Source organism: Eucyclogobius newberryi, unplaced genomic scaffold (assembly GCF_026437365.1).
Source record: "Eucyclogobius newberryi isolate DKJ021-1_F unplaced genomic scaffold, fEucNew1.0.hap1 SCAF_7, whole genome shotgun sequence".
Lineage (NCBI taxonomy): Eukaryota > Metazoa > Chordata > Actinopteri > Gobiiformes > Gobiidae > Eucyclogobius > Eucyclogobius newberryi.
The window spans coordinates 5,183,195-5,209,013 of NW_027316389.1; the positions used below are offsets into that span (position 1 = coordinate 5,183,195).

Genomic DNA, 25,819 nt, shown 5'->3' on the forward strand with positions numbered 1-25,819 from the left:
CCCCCGGTACCCTCGTTCCCCCGGTACCCTCGTTCCCCGGTACCCTCGTTCCCCCGGTACCCTCGTTCCCCGGTACCCTCGTTCCCCCGGTACCCTCGTTCCCCCGGTACCCTCGTTCCCCCGGTACCCTCGTTCCCCGGTACCCTCGTTCCCCCGGTACCCTTGTTCCCCCGGTACCCTCGTTCCCCGGTACCCTCGTTCCCCCGGTACCCTCGTTCCCCGGTACCCTCGTTCCCCCGGTACCCTCGTTCCCCCGGTACCCTCGTTCCCCCGATACCCTCGTTCCCCGGTACCCTCGTTCCCCCGGTACCCTTGTTCCCCCGGTACCCTCGTTCCCCGGTACCCTCGTTCCCCCGGTACCCTCGTTCCCCGGTACCCTCGTTCCCCCGGTACCCTCGTTCCCCCGGTACCCTCGTTCCCCCAGTACCCTCGTTCCCCGGTACCCTCGTTCCCCCGGTACCCTTGTTCCCCCGGTACCCTCGTTCCCCCGGTACCCTCGTTCCCCGGTACCCTCGTTCCCCCGGTACCCTTGTTCCCCCGGTACCCTCGTTCCCCGGTACCCTCGTTCCCCGGTACCCTCGTTCCCCCGGTACCCTCGTTCCCCGGTACCCTCGTTCCCCCGGTACCCTCGTTCACCCTTTTTCTATGAACGGGTAAAGTATGCAGTTAACCCTAACCTCGGTCTCGGGGAACATAGGGCTGACAGCTAGCACAGCTTGTTGCTAGCCGCCCGCCCCGTGCATACCAGCAGTGCGGTGGGAAGGGGCGTGTCCCTTCTACAAACTCGCGCCTCATTGGCTCTGTGGTTGTGCCATGACCAGGAAACACATTCTCCGGTGTCAAAATATGGAATTATGCTCCAAATTAGCCGATAAATCTGATAGCCGCGATTTGCTCACTGGGGAATGACAGTCCTCTTAGACCTCTGTGTTCCTCTGTGCGTCCGCTCACCTGTGACCTTTGCGACCCCTGTGACCCCTGTGACCCCTGCGACCCCCTGTGACCCCGCAGACGCTGAAGCTGTCCAGTCGGGTGTTGGACAAGATCAGCACAGGTCAGCTGGTCAGCCTTATGTCGGCGCATCTCAACAAACTCGACGAGGTAAGAACCGTTCTCTCCGTCGTCCGAGGGCAGCGGTGGAAAGTAACAAAGTACACAAGTAAAAGTACTATGTTTAGGTGTAAGTTCTAGGTGTCTGTTCTTTACGTAAGTTAATGCTACATTTGCAAGCAGGTGTCTATACTTCCTACTCCACTAAATTGGACTGACAAGTAAAAAGTACTTTCCATATAGTTTGAGTAGTTATTATCTTATATATAGCGTTATTATTAGTCGACATAAATATCAGTGATTTAGTCGACTTTCAAATATAGTTCAGACAACAAAAATATTTGTTATTTTGCTCTTAAGTATTGTGATTATGATTGCTTTTGATTTAGTTTCCTTGTAGTTTTCGTCAGTAAAATCATGACATTGATGAAAACTATGACAACATTAACCCTGATGCCACATGTACAGTTTGTTCTGAGGTGTTTTCGAATACTGCAAATATTGTCTGTGCTTTTTAAAAGTCTGTCTAAATGTGTAAAATGTGTTTAAATTTCTCGATTAATCATTTTATTTAGATGATTAGGATTCAAACAGGACAAAAGCAGACGTTAGAAAGCATGGAGCATATATATATATATATTTTTGAAGGGCCAGGGTTTCTCAGGAGAGTTGTCGTCGGGTCGATGTTGGCAAATGTTGCACGGCTGGTTTTCCTCCCGGAGACAGCAGGGGGCGTCGACGACTTCAAACACCCCAAAAATACATATTTAAAGCAAAACTAAGTAATTTTGGCTAAAGAGCTCCCCCTGCAGCTCCCTTGTGGCAACTCTATGATCAGAAAATGGAAAAGCTCGTTGTTTTTTTCCCCACGTTTTTTTTCTTTCTTTATTATAGTAAGACATGATACAAAAACATTTAACATTGCAAAATATAAAAAACAACCAGAGACAAACGGGTAAAGACACAACGATACACACAAACCAGCAACATTTTGAAAATTTTGAAAATTGTGAAAATTTTGACAATGTTGAAAATTTTCTAAATTCCAACATTTTCCTGACTGAAACCCTTCGATAAATCACCCATAGTAAAGTAACCGTTGACAGTTCCTACCACAGAGTCCAAACGCCGGTGGATTTGTCGTAATGGGACTTTAGCTTGAGTTCCTCTCGCCGCTCAGACCGTCGCCGGGGGCCACGGTCGCCGCGCATCTCTCGGCCTGAGCCTGGTTTGATGATTTTTTGATACCAGTGGGTTTATGTTGTGATAAAAGCGGCGGCCCTGAGCCCCCCGGGGTGCTCCGGAGACGCTGCTCCGGAGACGCTGCGGACGTGGGGGAAATGGGAACGAAAAGGCTGAGATGAGAAACACTTTGTGCAGACACAAACGGAAGCTCCAGTTGATCCGGCAGGTCTGGATCCGGCGACCTCGCTTCAAACCTGGGACTCGTCTTTGTCCAGTCAATAACGCTCACGTGACGTCGCCATATCTAAGGTCAGACTTAGAGGGCGGAAAATCGCTTCCAGATGAGCTGTTTTCGACCGTCGTCTGGAAGTGTTTTTTTAATCCGAAGGCACTGGCACGAGAAGATGATTTATACAGCCCTGAGCGAGATTAGCCCCGCCCCGAGGGAGGAGCTATAACTGCCCATCCTTTGTTTACATGTCGCTCTCATTATGACGTAAGTTTCATAATCTATTGTCGTCCGCACATAAACTCTTAACCTGAACAGCGTTGGACTGGATTCGTTTCTCTCTTGACCGCGGTGAGGTCGTTGTAAACAGAAGGTAGATTGTTTCGCAGCCCACCATTTTTTTGGTCAAAGATTTATTTTATTTTGATTTTATTTATTTTTTTAACTAAACTGGCCTCCTTCAGCCCTCTTTCTCCCTCTTCTTTGTGGCTTTAAAATGATCAATCTATTATTATTATTATCTTTATGTGACGATTATTACCGATTATGACCGTTATTCTCTATTTATCCAAACCACAACATATTTATTCATTTATTTCTTACATGTTTTACTTGGCAGGTCAGCCATTTATAATAATATAGACAATAACTATAGACCTTGTGGCTCCGTTAAACACCACGGCGACGTAAGAGGATGGGAGGGCATCTGCTGTACAAAGATATGGGAGATATAGAGGAGGATATAATCAGAAAGCCGTATTAGGCAATTTATTTGTACAAAAAAAATAACGCACAATATGTACATTATGTCGTTCAAAGTGCTTTTCAAAACAACAAAATTCTTTAAAAATTCTGATTTAAGCGATGATGATTATGAAATGCACTTCAAAAGGTCAGAGTGCAGATAAAATCCTTTTCCTTTTCATTCGTGCGGCGGAACAGAAGCGTGTGGTCCAGGGATCTTCTCCGCGGCTCCATCGTGTTACGCGCCGTGTTTGCGGAGCTCGGCCTCGGCTCTCGCTTCGCTGTTGAATGTGTGAACAGCGTGTCGCCGGCGCCGAGACAATTATCACCACGACGATATTCACGTCGCTATCTCTCGCTCTGCGGAGGCGTCCTAACGTTTCATTTGATACTTTTATTCGGGTCAATCGGACAAAACATTTATATATGTTTAAAAGAAAACAAAACCTTTAAATAACATGAACTACAAATATTATTATTAATATTATTATTTATATTCTTATTATTTTCAGTTTCTTAAAGGACACATGGTCATGTTCTGTGTGGTCAGAGTGTAACGTGGTCCTGTTGTGTGGTCAGAGTGTAACGTGGTCATGTTGTGCGGTCAGAGTGTAACGTGGTCATGTTCTGTGTGGTCATGTTGTGTGGTCAGAGTGTAACGTGGTCATGTTGTGTGGTCAGAGTGTAACGTGGTCATGTTGTGCGGTCAGAGTGTAACGTGGTCATGTTGTGCGGTCAGAGTGTAACGTGGTCATGTTGTGCGGTCAGAGTGTAACGTGGTCATGTTGTGCGGTCAGAGTGTAACGTGGTCATGTTGTGCGGTCAGAGTGTAACGTGGTCATGTTGTGCGGTCAGAGTGTAACGTGGTCATGTTCTGTGTGGTCATGTTGTGTGGTCAGAGTGTAACGTGGTCATGTTGTGCGGTCAGAGTGTAACGTGGTCATGTTGTGTGGTCAGAGTGTAACGTGGTCATGTTGTGTGGTCAGAGTGTAACGTGGTCCTGTTGTGCGGTCAGAGTGTAACGTGGTCCTGTTGTGTGGTCAGAGTGTAACGTGGTCATGTTGTGTGGTCAGAGTGTAACGTGGTCATGTTGTGTGGTCAGAGTGTAACGTGGTCCTGGTGTGTGGTCAGAGTGTAACGTGGTCCTGGTGTGTGGTCAGAGTGTAACGTGGTCATGTTGTGTGGTCAGAGTGTAACGTGGTCCTGTTGTGCGGTCAGAGTGTAACGTGGTCCTGTTGTGTGGTCAGAGTGTAAGGTGGTCCTGTTGTGCGGTCAGAGTGTAACGTGGTCATGTTGTGTGGTCAGAGTGTAACGTGGTCATGTTGTGCGGTCAGAGTGTAACGTGGTCATGTTGTGTGGTCAGAGTGTAACGTGGTCCTGTTGTGTGGTCAGAGTGTAACGTGGTCATGTTCTGTGTGGTCATGTTGTGTGGTCAGAGTGTAACGTGGTCATGTTGTGCGGTCAGAGTGTAACGTGGTCATGTTGTGCGGTCAGAGTGTAACGTGGTCATGTTGTGTGGTCAGAGTGTAACGTGGTCATGTTGTGCGGTCAGAGTGTAACGTGGTCATGTTGTGCGGTCAGAGTGTAACGTGGTCCTGTTGTGCGGTCAGAGTGTAACGTGGTCCTGTTGTGTGGTCAGAGTGTAACGTGGTCCTGTTGTGTGGTCAGAGTGTAACGTGGTCCTGTTGTGTGGTCAGAGTGTAACGTGGTCCTGTTGTGTGGTCAGAGTGTAAGGTGGTCATGTTGTGTGGTCAGAGTGTAACGTGGTCCTGTTGTGTGGTCAGAGTCTGGGCCTGGCTCACTTCGTGTGGATCACGCCCCTGCAGTGCGTGCTGTGTGTGGGGCTGCTCTGGGAGCTCATCGAGGTCAACGGCTTCTGTGCTCTGGCCGCTCTCACTCTGCTCGGCATCGTCCAGGCCTGGCTCGCGCAGAAGATGGGCCCTCACCGGTGAGAACCTCCTCCTCCTCTGCTCCTCCTCCTCTGCTCCTCCTCCTCCTCTGCTCCCCCTCTGCTTCTTCTCTTTCTCCTCATCTCCTTCTCCTCTTCTCCTCCTCCTCTGCTCCTCCTCCTCTGCGCCCCCTCTGCTTCTTCTCCTTCTCCTCATCTCCTTCTCCTCTTCTCCTCCTCCTCTGCTCCTCCTCCACTGTCTCTGCTCCTCCTCTACTGTTTGCTTCTCTGCTCCCCCTCTGCTCCCCCTCCTCTGCTCCTCCTCCTCTTCTCCTCCTCCTCTTCTCCTTCTCTTCTCCTTCTCCTCTTCTCCTCCTCCTCTGCTCCTCCTCATCTGCTCCCTCTCCTCCTCTGCTCCTCCTCCTCTTCTTCTCCTCTTCTCCTCCTCCTCTGCTCCTCCTCATCTGCTCCCTCTCCTGCTCTGCTCCTCCTCCTCTTCTTCTCCTCTTCTCCTCCTCCTCTGCTCCTCCTCATCTGCTCCCTCTCCTGCTCTGCTCCTCCTCCTCTGCTCCTCCTCCTCTGCTCCCCCTCCTCCTCCTCTGCTCCTCCTCCTCTGCTCCTCCTCTGCCTTTAAGCTTGTTATCCGTGTCCAGTTTTCATGCTTTAATCTGATTTGCTGCTCGGGGTCAAGTATCAGAATGTCCAGTTAAACTAATTCTGTTTGTGTTTCGCTGTAAATCTATCGCCACGACAACAACAATCCCTTGTCCTGCCACATTCAGAGAATAAGCAACAGTCAGCTTCTGTTCCTCATATATTTAATATAATGTACTGTATTTAATATAATGTACAGTATTTAATATAATGTACAGTATTTAATATAATGTACAGTATTTAATATAATGTGCAGTATGTAATATAATGTACAGTATTTAATATAATGTGCAGTATGTAATATAATGTACAGTATTTAATATAATGTACAGTATTTAATATAATATAATGTACAGTATTTAATATAATGTACAGTATTTAATATAATATAATGTACAGTATTTAATATAATGTACAGTATTTAATATAATATAATGTACAGTATTTAATATAATGTACAGTATTTAATATAATGTGCAGTATGTAATATAATGTACAGTATTTAATATAATGTGCAGTATTTAATATAATATAATGTACAGTATTTAATATAATGTACAGTATTTAATATAATGTACAGTATGTAATATAATGTACTGTATTTAATATAATGTACAGTATTTAATATAATGTACAGTATTTAATATAATATAATGTACAGTATTTAATATAATGTACAGTATTTAATATAATATAATGTACAGTATTTAATATAATGTACAGTATTTAATATAATGTGCAGTATGTAATATAATGTACAGTATTTAATATAATGTGCAGTATTTAATATAATATAATGTACAGTATTTAATATAATGTACAGTATTTAATATAATATAATGTACAGTATTTAATATAATGTACAGTATTTAATATAATGTACAGTATGTAATATAATGTACAGTATTTAATATAATGTACAGTATTTAATATAATGTACAGTATTTAATACAATGTAAAGTATTTAATATAATATAATGTAAAGTATTTAATATAATATAATGTACAGTATTTAATATAATATAATGTACAGTATTTAATATAATGTACAGTATTTAATATAATATAATGTACAGTATTTAATATAATGTACAGTATTTAATATAATATAATGTACAGTATTTAATATAATGTACAGTATTTAATATAATGTGCAGTATGTAATATAATGTACAGTATTTAATATAATGTACAGTATTTAATATAATGTGCAGTATGTAATATAATGTACAGTATGTAATATAATGTACAGTATTTAATATAATGTACAGTATTTAATATAATGTGCAGTATGTAATATAATGTACAGTATGTAATATAATGTACAGTATTTAATATAATGTACAGTATTTAATATAATGTAAAGTATTTAATATAATATAATGTACAGTATTTAATATAATGTACAGTATGTAATATAATGTACAGTATTTAATATAATGTACAGTATTTAATATAATATAATGTACAGTATTTAATATAATGTGCAGTATTTAATATAATGTACAGTATTTAATATAATGTGCAGTATTTAATATAATGTACAGTATGTAATATAATGTGCAGTATTTAATATAATGTACAGTATTTAATTTAATATAATATAATGTACTGTATTTAATATAATGTGCAGTATTTAATATAATGTACAGTATTTAATATAATGTACAGTATTTAATGTAATCTACAGTATTTAAGTAATGTACAGTATTCAATATAATATAATGTACAGTATTTAATGTAATGTACTGCATCATCAGAGCCTAAAGGAGCTGCTGATTCTGCTCTGAAGGGACTTTAACGTTCCGGAGATCCACACTGTTCTACTCTCAGTGTTTACAGTGTGAACAGCGTCGCTGGTCGTCACGGCGAGCGACTGTGACGGAAACAAACATATTTCAGTGCGTTTTTCCGTCAGAGAAGTTAAAGCAGAGAACAATGTTCTATTTTAAGAAAGCGTCAGGAATGTGCTCAAATGTAGTGACCACAGTAATATTCAGAATTAGAACCATAAAGGGAACTATCGTGAAGCTGCAACACACAACAATTAATAATAACAGCACAATATATGTAAAAGACAGAAGTACAATGTAGAATTTACACATAAAATACAATAAAATCGACTTGGTTTGAATACATACTGTTTACAGTTGGTCAGAAGTGTTTAGAAGAGTTTTTTTTTAATGAATGGCAATAACATTTTAACAAAAATTAACATAACAAAACTGTCACAAACTAAAAAAAGTAAAAATACCACCCTCCACCTCACAGTCACTCACCAAAACTGAATCAAAACTAAACAACAAGAACCTGTTCTGGTCCTGAGGGGAGTGGCCTCCTGCCTCAGGGGAGTGGCCTCCTGCCTGAGGGGAGTGGCCTCCTGCCTCAAGGGAGTGGCCTCCTGCCTGAGGGGAGTGGCCTCCTGCCTCAGGGGAGTGGCCTCCTGCCTGAGGGGAGTGGCCTCCTGCCTCAAGGGAGTGGCCTCCTGCCTGAGGGGAGTGGCCTCCTGCCTCAGGGGAGTGGCCTCCTGCCTGAGGGGAGTGGCCTCCTGCCTCAGGGGAGTGGCCTCCTGCCTGAGGGGAGTGGCCTCCTGCCTCAGGGGAGTGGCCTCCTGCCTGAGGGGAGTGGCCTCCTGCCTCAGGGGAGTGGCCTCTTGCCTGAGGGGAGTGGCCTCCTGCCTCAGGGGAGTGGCCTCCTGCCTGAGGGGAGTGGCCTCCTGCCTCAAGGGAGTGGCCTCCTGCCTGAGGGGCGTGGCCTCCTGCCTGAGGGGAGTGGCTCAGACTGTCCAGGGTGAGAAGGGTCAGCTGTGATCCGACCTGCTCGTCCGACCTGACACATAGAGTGCAGTACTTTTACTTTCTTGAATATAATAGTACTCATCACTGTGGATCGATAACGCCGTGTCCGTTTCCGTCTGCGTTCCAGGTTGAAGCGAGCCGGCCTCATCAACCGGCGCCTGGCTCTGACCTCTGAGGTCGTGGAGAACATTCACTCGGTCAAAGCGTACGGCTGGGAGGACGTCATGGAGACCATCATCAAGAACATCAGACAGTAAGGACGCACAACCCTGTCCTGGTTCTGACCTCCTCCACGCAGGCCGGGTATCGATTGTGCCACTCGATACTGGGCGGACACGCTGGACACTAGACACTCGAATACATGCGTCCACACATCCGGGAACTTGTACTGTAGCAGCCGAGTCCGCCATTTTGAAAAGGGCACAACAGCACGTCTACTGCATACGATATCCAGGATGTATGAGGCCAAAAGGGTTAGTTATCGTCTAAAGAATCAAAGTATTCGTAGCTCGTTATGCTGTAGAAAAGGACGTGGTGGTTGCTAGTGTGTCGTGTGCCCCTTTCAAAATGGCCACTCTGGGGAAGTCCCGGATGTGCGACGTCACCGCGAACGCATGTACAGCACTGCTTTATTTTCATTTTTTGGGTCGCACAACCGCACGTCTACTACATACAATATCCAGGAAATACGAGGCCAAAGTGCCGAAAACCTGCGTTCTGTAAGGTCATTGTTCTGTGAGGTCATTGTTCTGTGAGGTCATTGTTCTGTAAGGTCATTGTTCTGTGAGGTCATTGTTCTGTGAGGTCATTGTTCTGTGAGGTCATTGTTCTGTGAGGTCATTGTTCTGTAAGGTCATTGTTCTGTGAGGTCATTGTTCTGTGAGGTCATTGTTCTGTGAGGTCATTGTTCTGTGAGGTCATTGTTCTGTAAGGTCATTGTTCTGTGAGGTCATTGTTCTGTGAGGTCATTGTTCTATGAGGTCATTGTTCTGTGAGGTCATTGTTCTGTAAGGTCATTGTTCTGTGAGGTCATTGTTCTGTAAGGTCATTGTTCTGTAAGGTCATTGTTCTGTAAGGTCATTGTTCTGTGAGGTCATTGTTCTGTGAGGGCATTGTTCTGTGAGGTCATTGTTCTGTAAGGTCATTGTTCTGTGGGGTCTTTGTTCTGTGAGGTCATTGTTCTGTGAGGTCATTGTTCTGTAAGGTCATTGTTCTGTAAGGTCATTGTTCTGTGAGGTCATTGTTCTGTGAGGTCATTGTTCTGTGAGGTCATTGTTCTGTAAGGTCATTGTTCTGTAAGGTCATTGTTCTGTAAGGTCATTGTTCTGTGGGGTCTTTGTTCTGTAAGGTCATTGTTCTGTGAGGTCATTGTTCTGTGAGGTCATTGTTCTGTAAGGTCATTGTTCTGTGAGGTCATTGTTCTGTGAGGGCATTGTTCTGTAAGGTCATTGTTCTGTGAGGTCATTGTTCTGTGAGGGCATTGTTCTGTAAGGTCATTGTTCTGTGGGGTCTTTGTTCTGTAAGGTCATTGTTCTGTGAGGTCATTGTTCTGTATGGTCATTGTTCTGTATGGTCATTGTTCTGTAAGGTCATTGTTCTGTGAGGTCATTGTTCTGTGAGGACATTGTTCTGTGAGGTCATTGTTCTGTAAGGTCATTGTTCTGTGGGGTCTTTGTTCTGTAAGGTCATTGTTCTGTGAGGTCATTGTTCTGTGAGGTCATTGTTCTGTAAGGTCATTGTTCTGTGAGGTCATTGTTCTGTGAGGTCATTGTTCTGTGAGGTCATTGTTCTGTGAGGTCATTGTTCTGTAAGGTCATTGTTCTGTGAGGTCGTCGTTCTGTGAGGTCATTGTTCTGTGAGGTCATTGTTCTGTGAGGTCATTGTTCTGTGAGGTCATTGTTCTGTGAGGTCATTGTTCTGTGAGGTCATTGTTCTGTAAGGTAATTGTTCTGTGAGGTCATTGTTCTGTGAGGTCATTGTTCTGTGAGGTCATTGTTCTGTGAGGTCATTGTTCTGTGAGGTCATTGTTCTGTAAGGTCATTGTTCTGTGAGGTCGTCGTTCTGTGAGGTCATTGTTCTGTGAGGTAATTGTTCTGTAAGGTCATTGTTCTGTGAGGTCATTGTTCTGTGAGGTAATTGTTCTGTAAGGTCATTGTTCTGTGAGGTCATTGTTCTGTGAGGTCACTGTTCTGTTGTCAGACCAGGGAATGAGAGCTTTGTCGTTATCGTCTAAAGAATCAAAGTATTCTAAGCTCGTCTAAACAAGAACCTTTATCACAGAATTGCCACGGCAACAAGAACCTTTATCACAGAGCAGTGCCACGGCAACAAGAACCTTTAAAACCTTTAAAATAAAGGGATAAAAAGATAGCCACTGTTTATGCTTTCTGTCTTTTCTCTGGTTTCTTTTCTTTTCTCTGGTCAGGTTTTGTTCTGTTTTTTATTTTATTTTTATTTTACAAAATTTCAAAAAATAAAAGTCCAGCCCCTTCAGAAACACAATAAAGGTCAAATTAAACCTAGAAAATGCCAAAACAAAGACAATAAGATGAGGATAAATAACAAAAGCACTTCAGGTGGTTTATCAGTGCCAATCCATTCCCATGGAAACAAGCAGGTGGTGTCAGATCTGTGGAGAGGCGACCCCGCTCACAGTGTACTTTGGAACATTTGAGGCGAAGCAGTGAGAATGTGCACTTTGACCTCTTAAAGCAGAACTAAGTCACATTTCCACCTCGTTAAGCGTCTTTGTGAATCGCTGTGACGGTGAAGTGTGTATTTCCGGGGCGTTTGACGTGTCCGTCGTCGCCCCCTGCTGTCTATGAGTGGAAAACCAGCCTTGTAACGTTTATTGCCACCAAGATAACTCCACTGAGAAACCCTCGCCCTTTTTTTAATCCGTCAACATTAAATGGTTACGTTATTATGATAAATAAATAAAATAAATAAAATAAATAAAATAAATAAAATAAATAAAATAAATAAAATAAATAAAATAAATAAAATAAATAAAATAAATAAATTGAAATACTTAAAATACATTTCTATAAATATAAATAAATGTAAATACAATAAAATAGATAGAATAGATAGAATAAATAAAATAAAAGCTTTTGCGCCTATTTTCTGACAATGTACTTTCACAACTGAGCTACACAATATGAAATAAAATACGAATAAATGAAATAAAACCCAGTGACTCAAAAGCATTTTAAAATAATCAACAAAGTCAAGATTGGGGCAGAGAATACCGTAGTTTTGACCCTGAAAGAAAAGATCCCTCAAGTTTTGGGACCGTAATACTCCTCAGATGGTAAAAGCAAAACACACAAAAGAACACAAACTCAAAGTGCATCGATGTTTATCCCGCAGAGACGAGATGACACTGACCAGGAAGATCGGCTCGCTGCGGTACTTCTACAGCGCCGCCTACTTCTTCTCCGCCATCCTGGTCATCGTGTCGGCCATCGTCCCGCACGCGCTCAGTAAGGGCATCATTCTGCGCCGGATCTTCACCACCGCCTCCTACTGCATGGTCCTGAGAATGACCCTGACGCGACAGCTGCCCGGCTCCATCCAGATGTGGTACGACACGCTGGCTCTGGTCAAGAAGATCGAGGTGATAATATGTCGTGTCATTTATGTCACTTTCAATGAAACGAGGAGGAATATAATCAGTATTTAAATGGATTAATGTTCTGGACAGCTATTCTACTCTATATGTGAAAATATAAACTGGAAAGAGGACTTTGTTTTGACAGATGAACAGTGGGAAAGTGTGCAAACATCTTAAAGTGCACATTATTCATAAGAAAGCTGGAGACACTGTGGTTGCCATGACACCCACCATAACCATGTTTTATGGGGCGGGCCTCTTGCTTAAAAATATTGGACTGAGATCAATAAAAAGCTACAAATTGTCTTAAAGTTCCACCTGAAGATTCTCCTGTTTTTTTTATTCTGACTTAGTTTAATGGTGTAGAACCTGTGGTAAATGTTTATCACAGTTTTACTTCCGTTAAGAAATTTTGAAAAGTAAGAGTTTAAAATGACAGGAAGTAGAGCTGAATCCCTCCGACTCACGTCCAGATTTAGATCAATAGAGAAAATGTTTCTGTTCCCATCTCTGTGTTTTCAACGGCACGTCGCGCTCTGATGACATCACAGAGGGATTCAGCTCTACTTCCTGTCATTTTAAACTCTTATTTTTCAATATTTCTTCACAAACTGCAACTTAAAAGAAGTAAAACTGTGATAAATACTCTGAAAAATGTGATAGAAATCCTGAAAAATCTGAGTTTAAAATGACAGGAAGTCGAGCTGAATCCCTCTGTGATGTCATCAGCGCGCGACACGGAGACACTTTACACATTCACACACTTTTCTGACAGTTTAAACCATGTTTGTACTAAATAAAGGTTTTTTATGGTGTTATTGTGTGTCAGATCAGAACTGTTGTGTCGTTTATGTGGAGTTTGGCTCTTGTTTACAGTCTGGTTGCTATGGTAACAGCCGTGGAATCACCTTTACCAGTGTCATATGTGCGCTGGTGTCCAACCAGGAAGTACAATTATAAACTTTAATGGTCAAACTGGGACAAACGGGCAAAATGTTGAGTCAGAAATGAAATATAATTGTGTTTAGTGCGTCGTACAGACTCCACCATCGTCCCACTTGATTTCAGAACTAAGTATTCGGGCCTCCAAACTCCTGCCGTGGACACAGTAAATGGACCTTTGGAACATACTCCTGGCAGCGGGAAAAAGGCCATTACAAAAAGAAAAAAAATATGTCAAACTGCGCCGACGATCAACGACTGAACTGTTTTGATTAAAGAGATTAAAATGTAATCAGGAGTGAAGTATTTAAACGTTAAATGCTTTTGTCTGGCAGGAGTTTCTGATGAAGGAGGAGTACCGAGTTCTGGAGTACAATCTGACCACAACAGGAGTGGAGCTGGTCAACGTGTCGGCCTCATGGGACGAGGTCAGAGTTCACTTGTATTTTAGGCCTTTGTGTCACGATTATGGTGAGGGAGAACATCACCATTTAACAATTATTCACGATTAATAACAAGATTTACCGGTACTTTTTCTCCCGTTTGTGTCCAGCTTTATCAAACTGAACTTTCTGAATGACAATGACAAGTGAATGTGACAGAACTTTACATTTTTTACTCTAGATTTAATTAAAACCACTTAATTTTGCTTCAAAATTTGCCACGATTATAATCTTATAGTTCTTACCATTATATTGTGACCTAAATTGTCACTTATCACTATCATTTAACCCAATAATCTTGACTTCCGCTTTAAAATACTGTGTTATTACTATTACTACAACTTATGGGTGTGCTGCAGTACTGTTATACTGCGATACTAATCTTGATGATACAGTTATTTATTACATATACTGTATTTTACTAAATGATTTTGTGACAGCGCTATAATTTACAGAAAAAAACACCTTTTATAATGCAAAATATTTGACACATTCACTGTTTTGATGATACGTATTTCATATTTGGTTCGTAAGAAATACTAGGTTTCTCCAACAGTCCAACAGTGTGTTATGTTGTTAAAGGTCTATATCCTGTTTTACACTGTGTGACCCTGTTTTACCCCATTATACCCTGTTTTACCCCCGTTATACCCTGTTATACCCTGTTTATCCCCCGTTATACCCTGCTTGACCCTGTTTGACCCTGTTTTATCCCTGTTATACCCTGTTTTAGCCCGTTATACCTTGTTTGACCCTGTTGTTTACCCTGTGTTACCCCCATTATACCCTTTTTGACCCCCGTTATACCCTGTTTTGCACCTGTTATACCCTGTTTGACCCTGTTTATCCCCCGTTATACCCTGCTTGACCCTGTTTGACCCTGTTTTATCCCTGTTATACCCTGTTTTAGCCCGTTATACCTTGTTTGACTCTGTTTTACCCTGTGTTACCCCCATTATACCCTTTTTGACCCCCGTTATACCCTGTTTTGCACTTGTTATACCCTGCTTGACTCTGTTTATCCCTGTTATACCCTGCTTGACCCTGTTTTACCCCTGTTATACCCCTGGCATTTTGACATTTTCACTGTTTTGATGATAAGTATTTCATATTCGGTTCATTTAACAGAGAAATACTGTCGTTTTTTGTCTTAAAAATAGTGACAAATGAGTGATAATTGCAGATTATTATGATCGATGATCATAACTAAGGCTGCGTCACGCGTTGTTTAACCCAATATGACCCGGTTTGTTCCTGTTTTAGTCCTAGTTTAGTGATTTGTAGTGTTTTTTGCCTCATGAATCCTCTGAAAAGTACTTCTTACTGTGTAAAGCGGATCATTCCCAGCCTTGGTTTACCGCAGGTATTTTAATCTTATCAGTCTGAACACCTACAAACCCGTGAGAACTGCCCCGCCCCTTCCACTCTCCCTAATTAATCACCGCAGGTCCAGTGTCTTCTGCTGGGAACAGCCGGCCGTTCTATCCAGAGCTAACCCCCCCCCCACAGAACTCTTCCTGGAACAGCTTTGTCCACGGAGCGTAGGTCACCGGGACAGAGTCGGAGACGTACGGCGGAAAGTGGACGCAAGCGAGGAGGCGTTCTAAGTCGAGCTTTTGTTGTTGGAGACGAGGGACAGGAAAGAGAACTCGGGGTCGAACTATTGGGGTCGAACTATTGGGGTCAAACTCGGGGTCAAACTCGGGGTCTTCTCAGAATACAGTCACTAAAATCATACACAAAACACACTGCGGCGCTTGTTTTGATCGTGCAAAAAAAGCAGAAAATAGGGATGTGACGAGTGTCAGGTTAAGCCATAATCGTGGAATATTCAGGTCACAATATAATGATGAGAAAAAAAATCATAATCGTGACAATTTTAGAGGCAAAATGAAGTCTTTTTGATTCAATCCATCGTCATCCAACTGTAAAGAACCTGATTTTATCTGGATGTTTACTTTATTTTGTCCTTCAGAGAGTTATATTTTTGTAAAGTCGATCACAAACTTGATAATAATCGTGAAGAATGGTTCAATCGTGATGTTTTTCCTCACAATAATCGTGAGTCTAAAATCTTACATCGCACCATCTCGAGTGGTAAATGCATAACAGCGGAGTTCAAACTTACACGATCAAATACCACAGAATATTCATTTTAGTAAAGGAACTAAATTACCGTTCCAAACAAAGTATTTAAATGGGCACGCTTTAATTTACCAGTCAGACTGTCAAAATAAAAGCATCACATGGACAAAACCAAGATTAAAATCAGGCTTAATTTGAGACTTTATGTAATTAACGATAAAAAACAGCCTTTTTCACTTAAATTATTAAATTAAATTATTAAATTAATTAAAACATTACACTTCTGTCGGACGGAGAAGCTCAGTTTTATTGCAATCGACCGTATTTTCCGGACTATAAGTTGCACCTTTTTTCATAGTTTTGGCCGGGGTGCAACTTATACTCCAGAGCGACTTATATGTGATATTAGTCATTATTTTCACACTGACAACCACAAGAGGGCGCTCTAGGCTCTAAGCGACGCAGAAGAAGAATCTGCACTTCCTCTTCCTCTGGAGTTTGTGGAGTTGTTTAGAAGTGACACAGAGGAAGAAGAATTCAATGGATTTAGTGATTTGGGGTAAAACTGATGCTTTGCTAAACTTGTTAGCATGTTCTTTATGCTATAGTTATCTGAATAACTGTTAATATGTTACGTTAACATACCAGACACTTACCACAGTCTGTCTGTGCCTCATGTAGCTGAAGGTGTTAGCGTTAGCATACGTCATGTAGCTGAAGGTGTTAGCGTTAGCATACGTCATGTAGCTGAAGGTGTTAGCGTTAGCATATGCCATGTAGCTGAAGGTGTTAGCGTTAGCATACGTCATGTAGCTGAAGGTGTTAGCGTTAGCATACGTCATGTAGCTGAAGGTGTTAGCATTAGCATACGTAGACCTTTCCACCATGTTCTCTATCTGTTATTATTTTAAACTGTATTTACAGATGAAATGTCTGTTCTTGGTCTTGGAATTTATCAAATACATTTCCCCAAAAAATACGACTTATACTCCAGTGCGACTTATAGTCCGGATAATACGGTAGTTTAGTTTGTTGCGACATCGACACGTTTGCGGTTTTATGACTTAATCCGCTGCTTTGCTGGTGCTTTTCCAGGGGATCGGGGAGCTGTTCGAGCGAATCCAGCAGGAGAACAAGTCCAGGCCTCCGCACGCCGACCCGGGACTGTTCTTCACCAACCTGTACGTGACCCCCGTGCTGCGCAACATCAGCCTGTACCTGGAGAAGGGGCAGATGCTGGCCGTGGCGGGCTCCACCGGCTCCGGGAAGGTAAAGGCCCCAGACCGAAGCCCGCTCAGGGTCACCGCGGGCAGAGAACGTGTAACCGGGAACATGGAAGAATACGTTAGCACGCCATGATAGCACGCTATGGTAGCACGCCATGTTAGCCCGCCACGATAGCGCGCCATATTAGCACGCCAAAATAGCATGCCATGATAGCACGCCATGTTAGCACGCCATGTTAGCACTCCATGATAGCACGCCACGATAGCACGTCATGTTAGCACGCCAAAATAGCACGCCATGTTAGCACGCCATGTTAGCACGCCACGATAGCACGCCACGTTAGCACGCCACGTTAGCACGTCATAATAGCACGCCATGTTAGAACGCCATGTTAGCACGCCATGTTAGCACGCCATGTTAGCACGCTAGTTGTCGATAGCTTCACCGCGGTGGTAAAAGTTGCTATGGGTGCAGAAAGTTGTGAAAAGTGCGTATAAATTCATAAATAATTTGAATGTTAGGAAAGTGTTATGTGAGTGAGTGATACATTTGGACAAAGAGTCTTGAATCAGAACTGAAGTCAGATTTTCACTTGAGCGTCTTTTGAAGTCCCCGTGATGCCAAAGACCGGTTCAGAACGGGGTCTACGGGGCCCAGGAAGTCAGTGAATGGTGTTTTGACGCATTCTGTAACGTTTGGCTTTAAATAATGGTTCATTGAATGTATAGAAAGTGGTTTCATTCTTATTTTGACCTTTATGTTGTAAAGTAAGTTGAGCGCTGTGGCCTAAAAACAAACAGATAAATGTAGAGGATAAGAAACATCTTAGAAGTGTGTTTCTCCAACAGTCCAACAGTGTGTCATGTTCAGCTCCATTCTCCTTTGGATGTGTGTCGTTTTAGCTCACGGTTTCACTAGACCTGGTTTATATCCTGTTTTACCCAGTGTTACCCTGTTTTATCCTATTATACCCTGTTTTAACCTGTTTTATCCCGTTATACCCCGTTTCACCCTGTGTAACCCCCGTTATACCCTGTTTGACACAGTTTTACCCCCCATTAGACTCTGGACTCTGGTTGACCCTGTTTTGCCCCCATTATACCCTGTTTGACCCCCGTTATACCTTGTTTGACCGTGTTTGACCCCCTTTATACCCTTTTTGACCCTGTCTTACCCGTTATACCCTGTTATACCTCTTTATACCCTGTTTTACCCTGTCTTACCCCTGTTATACCCCGTTATACGCTGTTTACCCATTATTTCCCGTCATATCCTGTCTTACCCGTTATACCCTGTTATACCCCCATTAAACCCTGTTTTACCCCCGTTAACCCCTGTTTTACCCCGTTTTACCCGGTTATACCCTGTTTTACCCCTGTTATACCCCGTTAAACCCTGTTTTACCCCCGTTAATCCCTGTTTGACCCTGTTTGACCCTGTGTTACCCCTGTTATACCCTGTTATACCCCTGTTAAACCCTGTTTTACCCCCGTTATACCCTGTTTTACCCCTGTTATACCCTGTTTGACCCTGTCTTACCCCTGTTATACCCCCGTTAAACCCTGTTTGACCCGTTATACCCTGTTTGACCCCTGTAATACCCTTTTGACCCTGTTATACCCCGTTAAACCCTGCCTGACCGTAACCCTGGCGCCTCTCCGCAGAGCTCGTTGCTAATGATGATCCTGGGCGAGCTGGTTCCCTCCGAGGGGAAGATCCGCCACAGCGGTCGCATCTCGTTCTCTCCGCAGACGTCGTGGATCATGCCCGGGACCGTCAGGGACAACATCCTGTTCGGCCTCACCTACGACGAGTATCGCTACACGTCCGTCATCAAGGCGTGTCAGCTCGAGGAGGTATGAACCCTGAAGTATGTTTCCAGAGGTCAGAGGTCAGGCTTATGTATGAAAAGCTGGAAAACAACCGGCTTCAAAACAAACCTGGCAGTGTAAACGTCATAAAGCGATAAAGTTATGTTTCTGCACTTTTGTGGTGGTTTTCACCTTCCACCTGCGATACTTCAATACTTCAATACTTCAATACTTCAATACTTCAATACTTCAATACTTCAATATTTATTTTTGAGAAGTTGTGGCCTTTTAGACCTCGTCTGCTCGGATCTGGAGCCAGTGGAAGTGAACTCTACAAACTAAAAGGTGATTTTACTCTTCATTAGAGGTCGGATCAGTTTGTAGTTTTCCCCTTAAATCATAACTTTAAAACCTCATTTTATATTTGCTTGTGTTGTCTTTGTGAAGTATTCTAAATGATGATCTAAAGTGGGTGATTAGACTGAGCGCTTGTTTAATTCCATTGTTTTGATGTTTTCCCGGTGAAGAGAACATTTTCAAGGCTTTTTCCTTCCTTCCTTCAGAGATGAAACTGTTATTGTGACATGTTTGTCTCCAGGTGTCTTCACGCTGAGACTCGTGCTCAAACGTTTGTTCGGTGCAGATTGTGCGACAGCCGCAGTGATGTTTGTCCTTTTCACTCCAGTCTCGTGTTTCTCATAAAGTGTGTGTTGAGAGACGACTCTGTCTGAAACTAGAGCCTCGTCTTCCTCGTCCCCCTCGTCCACCTTGTCCCCCTCGTTCTCCTCGTCCCCCTCGTCCCCCTCGCCACCCTCGTTCCCCTCGCCACCCTCGTCCACCTCGTCCCCCTCGTCCCCCTCGCCACCCTCGTCCACCTCGTCCCCCTCATCCTCCTCGTCCACCTCGTCCCCCTCATCCTCCTCGTCCACCTCGTCCCCCTTGTTCACCTCGTTCTCCTCGTCCTCCTCGTCCACCTCGTCCCCCTCGTTCACCTCGTCCTCCGCGTCCCCTTCTTACTCCTCTTCCTCCTCGTCCTCCTCGTCCCCCTCATCCTCCTCGTCCTCCTCGTCCCCCTCGTTCTCCTCGTCCTCCTCGTCCACCTCGTCCCCCTCGTTCACCTCGTCCCCCTCGTCCTCCGCGTCCCCTTCTTACTCCTCTTCCTCCTCGTCCTCCTCGCCCTCCTCGTCCCCCTCATCCTCCTCGTCCTCCTCGTCCCCCTCGTCCACCTCGTCCTCCTCGTTCACCTCGTTCTCCTCGTCCCCCTCGTCCTCCGCGTCCCCTTCTTACTCCTCTTCCTCCTCGTCCCCCTCGTCCCCCTCGTTCTCCTCCTCGTCCCCCTCGTTCACCTCGTCCCCCTCGTCCTCCGCGTCCCCTTCTTACTCCTCTTCCTCCTCGTCCTCCTCGCCCTCCTCGTCCCCCTCATCCTCCTCGTCCTCCTCGTCCCCCTCGTCCACCTCGTCCACCTCGTCCCCCTCGTTCACCTCGTTCTCCTCGTCCCCCTCGTCCCCCTCGTCCTCCGTGTCCCCTTCTTACTCCTCTTCCTCCTCGTCCTCCTCGCCCTCCTCGTCCCCCTCATCCTCCTCGTCCTCCTCGTCCCCCTCGTCCACCTCGTCCTCCTCGTTCACATCGTTCTCCTCGTCCCCCTCGTCCTCCGCGTCCCCTTCTTACTCCTCTTCCTCCTCGTCCCCCTCGTCCCCCTCGTTCTCCTCCTCCTCCTCGTCCCCCTCGTTCACCTCGTCCCCCTCGTCCTCCGCGTCCCCTTCTTACTCCTCTTCCTCCTCGTCCTCCTCGCCCTCCTCGTCCCCCTCATCCTCCTCGTCCTCCTCGTCCCCCTCGTCCTCCTCGTTCACCTCGTTCTCCTCGTCCCCCTCGTCCTCCTCGTCCCCCTCGTTCTCCTCGTCCTCCTCGTCCACCTCGTCCCCCTCGTTCACCTCGTCCCCCTCGTCCTCCGCGTCCCCTTCTTACTCCTCTTCCTCCTCGTCCTCCTCGCCCTCCTCGTCCCCCTCATCCTCCTCGTCCTCCTCGTCCCCCTCGTCCACCTCGTCCTCCTCGTTCACCTCGTTCTCCTCGTCCCCCTCGTCCTCCGCGTCCCCTTCTTACTCCTCTTCCTCCTCGTCCCCCTCGTCCCCCTCGTTCTCCTCCTCGTCCCCCTCGTTCACCTCGTCCCCCTCGTCCTCCGCGTCCCCTTCTTACTCCTCTTCCTCCTCGTCCTCCTCGCCCTCCTCGTCCCCCTCATCCTCCTCGTCCTCCTCGTCCCCCTCGTCCACCTCGTCCACCTCGTCCCCCTCGTTCACCTCGTTCTCCTCGTCCCCCTCGTCCCCCTCGTCCTCCGTGTCCCCTTCTTACTCCTCTTCCTCCTCGTCCTCCTCGCCCTCCTCGTCCCCCTCATCCTCCTCGTCCTCCTCGTCCCCCTCGTCCACCTCGTCCTCCTCGTTCACCTCGTTCTCCTTGTCCCCCTCGTCCTCCGCGTCCCCTTCTTACTCCTCTTCCTCCTCGTCCCCCTCGTCCCCCTCGTTCTCCTCCTCCTCCTCGTCCCCCTCGTTCACCTCGTCCCCCTCGTCCTCCGCGTCCCCTTCTTACTCCTCTTCCTCCTCGTCCTCCTCGCCCTCCTCGTCCCCCTCATCCTCCTCGTCCTCCTCGTCCCCCTCGTCCTCCTCGTTCACCTCGTTCTCCTCGTCCCCCTCGTCCTCCGCGTCCCCTTCTTACTCCTCTTCCTCCTCGTCCCCCTCGTCCCCCTCGTTCTCCTCCTCCTCCTCGTCCCCCTCGTTCACCTCGTCCCCCTCGTCCTCCGCGTCCCCTTCTTACTCCTCTTCCTCCTCGTCCTCCTCGCCCTCCTCGTCCCCCTCATCCTCCTCGTCCTCCTCGTCCCCCTCGTCCACCTCGTCCACCTCGTCCCCCTCGTTCACCTCGTTCTCCTCGTCCCCCTCGTCCCCCTCGTCCTCCGTGTCCCCTTCTTACTCCTCTTCCTCCTCGTCCTCCTCGCCCTCCTCGTCCCCCTCATCCTCCTCGTCCTCCTCGTCCCCCTCGTCCTCCTCGTTCACCTCGTTCTCCTCGTCCCCCTCGTCCTCCGCGTCCCCTTCTTACTCCTCTTCCTCCTCGTCCCCCTCGTCCCCCTCGTTCTCCTCCTCCTCCTCGTCCCCCTCGTTCACCTCGTCCCCCTCGTCCTCCGCGTCCCCTTCTTACTCCTCTTCCTCCTCGTCCTCCTCGCCCTCCTCATCCCCCTCATCCTCCTCGTCCTCCTCGTCCCCCTCGTCCACCTCGTCCACCTCGTCCCCCTCGTTCACCTCGTTCTCCTCGTCCCCCTCGTCCCCCTCGTCCTCCGCGTCCCCTTCTTACTCCTCTTCCCCCTCGTCCCCCTCGTCCTCCTCGTCCCCCTGGTCCTCCTCGTCCTGCTTGTCACACAAATACAATTACTTCCTCACAATCAGTTTCTGCAGAACATAAGCTGGGAATCCCCTCTGCACGTGCCCGCTGACCATGCAGCTATTCAAATGTCTGGATAGAGTATTGTCGGCTTAAAGCAGTCGTGACTCTCGCTCTGATTGGTCAGAGCGGTTCCCTGGGGCCTCATGTTGAGAAGCACAGACCTCAGACCTGTTTGAGTGAAGTGAGTGGAGCAGAAACAAAGTGTTGTGAGGACAAACAGAGCATCACTGTCACGTCACCAGCTTCAGTGTTCACTACAGTGAAAGGGATGAAATGGAACAAGATTTGGGTCATTAACACGACGGTCACCTCCGGTCTCTCGCTCTGAAACCTTCACCTGAAGTTAGAGATATGGGGTAAGAATGAACTCGGAACCATCGGAAAAACTCTAAAGTGTTTGAACCAGAGTTTTCAATTCAAATTCTTTTATAACGTCTGAAATCAAAACAGCAGTGACCTCAGAGGAGAGACTTATCTGTGCATTTGACCCCTGTAGATGAGGCTGTACCGCCTCCTGCAGGTGCACAGGGGAAGTACAGCTCTCACGTTCACACTGCTCTGATCAGACTTTATTTTCCAAATCTTTGTTGTTGTTGTTGTTGTTGTTGTTGTTGTTGTTTTTTTTTGGGACGTTCACATTGCAAATAAAATGTGTCTCAAATACATTTTTGCGGAGGCACCTGTCTAAGCAGGAACTCCCACTCCCCAGACACTTCCTCCAGCTCCTCCGGAGGATCCCGAGGCGTTCCCATGCAGGCCAGAGAGACATAGACCCTTAGCATAACCAGTTATTAGCAGTATTAGCAGCATTAGCAGTATCAGCAGTGGTAGTATTATTAGCAATATTAGCAGTGTTAGCAGCGTTAGCAGTAGTTTACAGCCTTGTCCTGTTCCTCTGGCTCTTTTGTGTGCTACTTGTTCAGACTGGGACCCGGTGGTCTCTTTTGTCCCGTGCAGAAAGGAGCTTGTGTCTGTGGTGTTTACAGCCCTTTAAACTGTGTTGTGCCCCTCAGACTGCAGACGACAGCAGCAGGTACGGCCTTCATCTGTGTGTGTGCGTCTCATCTGTGTGTGTGCGTCTCATCTGTGTGTGTGCGCCTTCATCTGTGTGTGTGCGCCTTCATCTGTGTGTGTGCGCCTTCATCTGTGTGTGTGCGCCTTCATCTGTGTGTGTGCGCCTTCATCTGTGTGTGTGCGTCTCATCTGTGTGTGTGCGCCTTCATCTGTGTGTGTGCGCCTTCATCTGTGTGTGTGCGCCTTCATCTGTGTGTGTGCGCCTTCATCTGTGTGTGTGCGCCTTCATCTGTGTGTGTGCGCCTTCATCTGTGTGTGTGCGCCTTCATCTGTGTGTGTGCGTCTCATCTGTGTGTGTGCGCCTTCATCTGTGTGTGTGCGCCTTCATCTGTGTGTGTGCGCCTTCATCTGTGTGTGTGCGCCTTCATCTGTGTGTGTGCGCCTTCATCTGTGTGTGTGCGTCTCATCTGTGTGTGTGCGCCTTCATCTGTGTGCGCGTCTCATCTGTGTGTGTGCGCCTTCATCTGTGTGTGTGCGCCTTCATCTATGTGTGTGCGCATCTCATCTGTGTGTGTGCGCCTTCATCTGTGTGTGTGCGCGTCTCATCTGTGTGTGTGCACCTTCATCTGTGTGTGTGAGCCCTCATCTGTGTGTGTGCGCCTTCATCTGTGTGTGTGCGCCTTCATCTATGTGTGTGCGCGTCTCATCTGTGTGTGTGCGCCTTCATCTGTGTGTGTGCGCCTTCATCTATGTGTGTGCGCGTCTCATCTGTGTGTGTGCGCCTTCATCTGTGTGTGTGCGCCTTCATCTATGTGTGTGCGCGTCTCATCTGTGTGTGTGAGCCCTCATCTGTGTGTGTGCGCCTTCATCTGTGTGTGTGCGCCTTCATCTATGTGTGTGCGCGTCTCATCTGTGTGTGTGCGCCTTCATCTGTGTGTGTGCGCCTTCATCTATGTGTGTGCGCGTCTCATCTGTGTGTGTGCGCCTTCATCTATGTGTGTGCGCGTCTCATCTGTGTGTGTGCGCCTTCATCTGTGTGTGCACGCCTTAATCTGTGTGTGTGCACGCCTTCATCTGTGTGTGTGCGCCTTCATCTATGTGTGTGCGCGTCTCATCTGTGTGTGTGCGCCTTCATATGTGTGTGTGCACCTTAATCTGTGTGTTTGCACTCCTTCATCTGTGTGTGTGCGCGTCTCATCTGTGTGTGTGCGCCTTCATCTGTGTGCGTGCGTCTCATCTGTGTGTGTGCGCGTCTCATCTGTGTGTGTGCGCCTTCATCTGTGTGTGTGCGCCTTCATCTGTGTGTGTGCGCCTTTATCTGTGTGTGTGCGCCTTCATCTGTGTGTGTGCGCGTCTCATCTGTGTGTGTGCGCCTTCATCTGTGTGTGTGCGCCTTCATCTGTGTGTTTGCGCCTTCATCTGTGTGTGCGTCTCATCTGTATGTGTGCGCCTTTATCTGTGTGTGTGCGCCTTCATCTGTGTGTGTGCGCGTCTCATCTGTATGTGTGCGCCTTCATCTGTGTGTGTGCGCGTCTCATCTGTGTGTGTGCGCCTTCATCTGTGTGTGTGCGCCTTCATCTGTGTGTGTGCGCCTTCATCTGTGTGTGTGTGCGCGTCTCATCTGTGTGTGTGCGCCTTCATCCGTGTGTGTGCGCCTTCATCTGTGTGTGTGCGCCTTCATCTGTGTGTGTGCGCCTTCATCTGTGTGTGTGCGCCTTCATCTATGTGTGTGCGCGTCTCATCTGTGTGTGTGCGCCTTCATCTGTGTGTGTGCGCCTTCATCTATGTGTGTGTGCGTCTCATCTGTGTGCGCCTTCATCTATGTGTGTGCACGTCTCATCTGTGTGTGTGCGCCTTCATCTATGTGTGTGCGCGTCTCATCTGTGTGTGTGCGCCTTCATCTGTGTGTGCACGCCTTCATCTGTGTGTGTGCGCGTCTCATCTGTGTGTGTGCGCCTTCATCTGTGTGTGCACGCCTTCATCTGTGTGTGTGCGCGTCTCATCTGTGTGTGTGCGCCTTCATCTGTGTGTGCACGCCTTCATCTATGTGTGTGCGCGTCTCATCTGTGTGTGTGCGCCTTCATCTGTGTGTGCACGCCTTCATCTATGTGTGTGCGCGTCTCATCTGTGTGCGCCTTCATCTATGTGTGTGCGCGTCTCATCTGTGTGTGTGCGCCTTCATCTATGTGTGTGCGCGTCTCATCTGTGTGTGTGCGCCTTCATCTGTGTGTGCACGCCTTCATCTGTGTGTGTGCGCGTCTCATCTGTGTGTGTGCGCCTTCATCTGTGTGTGCACGCCTTCATCTGTGTGTGCACGCCTTCATCTGTGTGTGTGCGCGTCTCATCTGTGTGTGTGCGCCTTCATCTGTGTGTGCACGCCTTCATCTATGTGTGTGCGCGTCTCATCTGTGTGTGTGCGCCTTCATCTGTGTGTGTGCGCCTTCATCTGTGTGTGCACGCCTTCATCTATGTGTGTGCGCGTCTCATCTGTGTGTGTGCGCCTTCATCTGTGTGTGCACGCCTTCATCTATGTGTGTGCGCGTCTCATCTGTGTGTGTGCGCCTTCATCTGTGTGTTTGCGCCTTCTTCCGTGCTTTTGTGATATTTATATATTGATGGAAATAGATAGTACTCAAATAAATGTACTTTTGTCGATACAATTTATGTTTTTTACAAATATCTTCAGTATTTTGTGTTTTTGTGGAAT

General features: G+C 46.5%; 1 protein-coding gene across 2 annotated transcripts in view; it reads left to right on the plus strand.

Annotated features, from left to right (window-relative positions):
- Positions 1–25,819, plus strand: part of cftr (CF transmembrane conductance regulator) — a 93,615-nt gene that overhangs the window by 16,587 nt on the left and 51,209 nt on the right. For both annotated transcript variants that reach the window (XM_072435274.1, XM_072435275.1), the window contains exons 5-11: positions 1,012–1,101; positions 4,993–5,156; positions 8,676–8,801; positions 11,921–12,167; positions 13,442–13,534; positions 16,730–16,903; positions 18,526–18,717. In XM_072435274.1, coding sequence (XP_072291375.1) covers positions 1,012–1,101; positions 4,993–5,156; positions 8,676–8,801; positions 11,921–12,167; positions 13,442–13,534; positions 16,730–16,903; positions 18,526–18,717 — 1,086 coding nt within the window. The remainder of the gene's footprint in view (positions 1–1,011; positions 1,102–4,992; positions 5,157–8,675; positions 8,802–11,920; positions 12,168–13,441; positions 13,535–16,729; positions 16,904–18,525; positions 18,718–25,819) is intronic.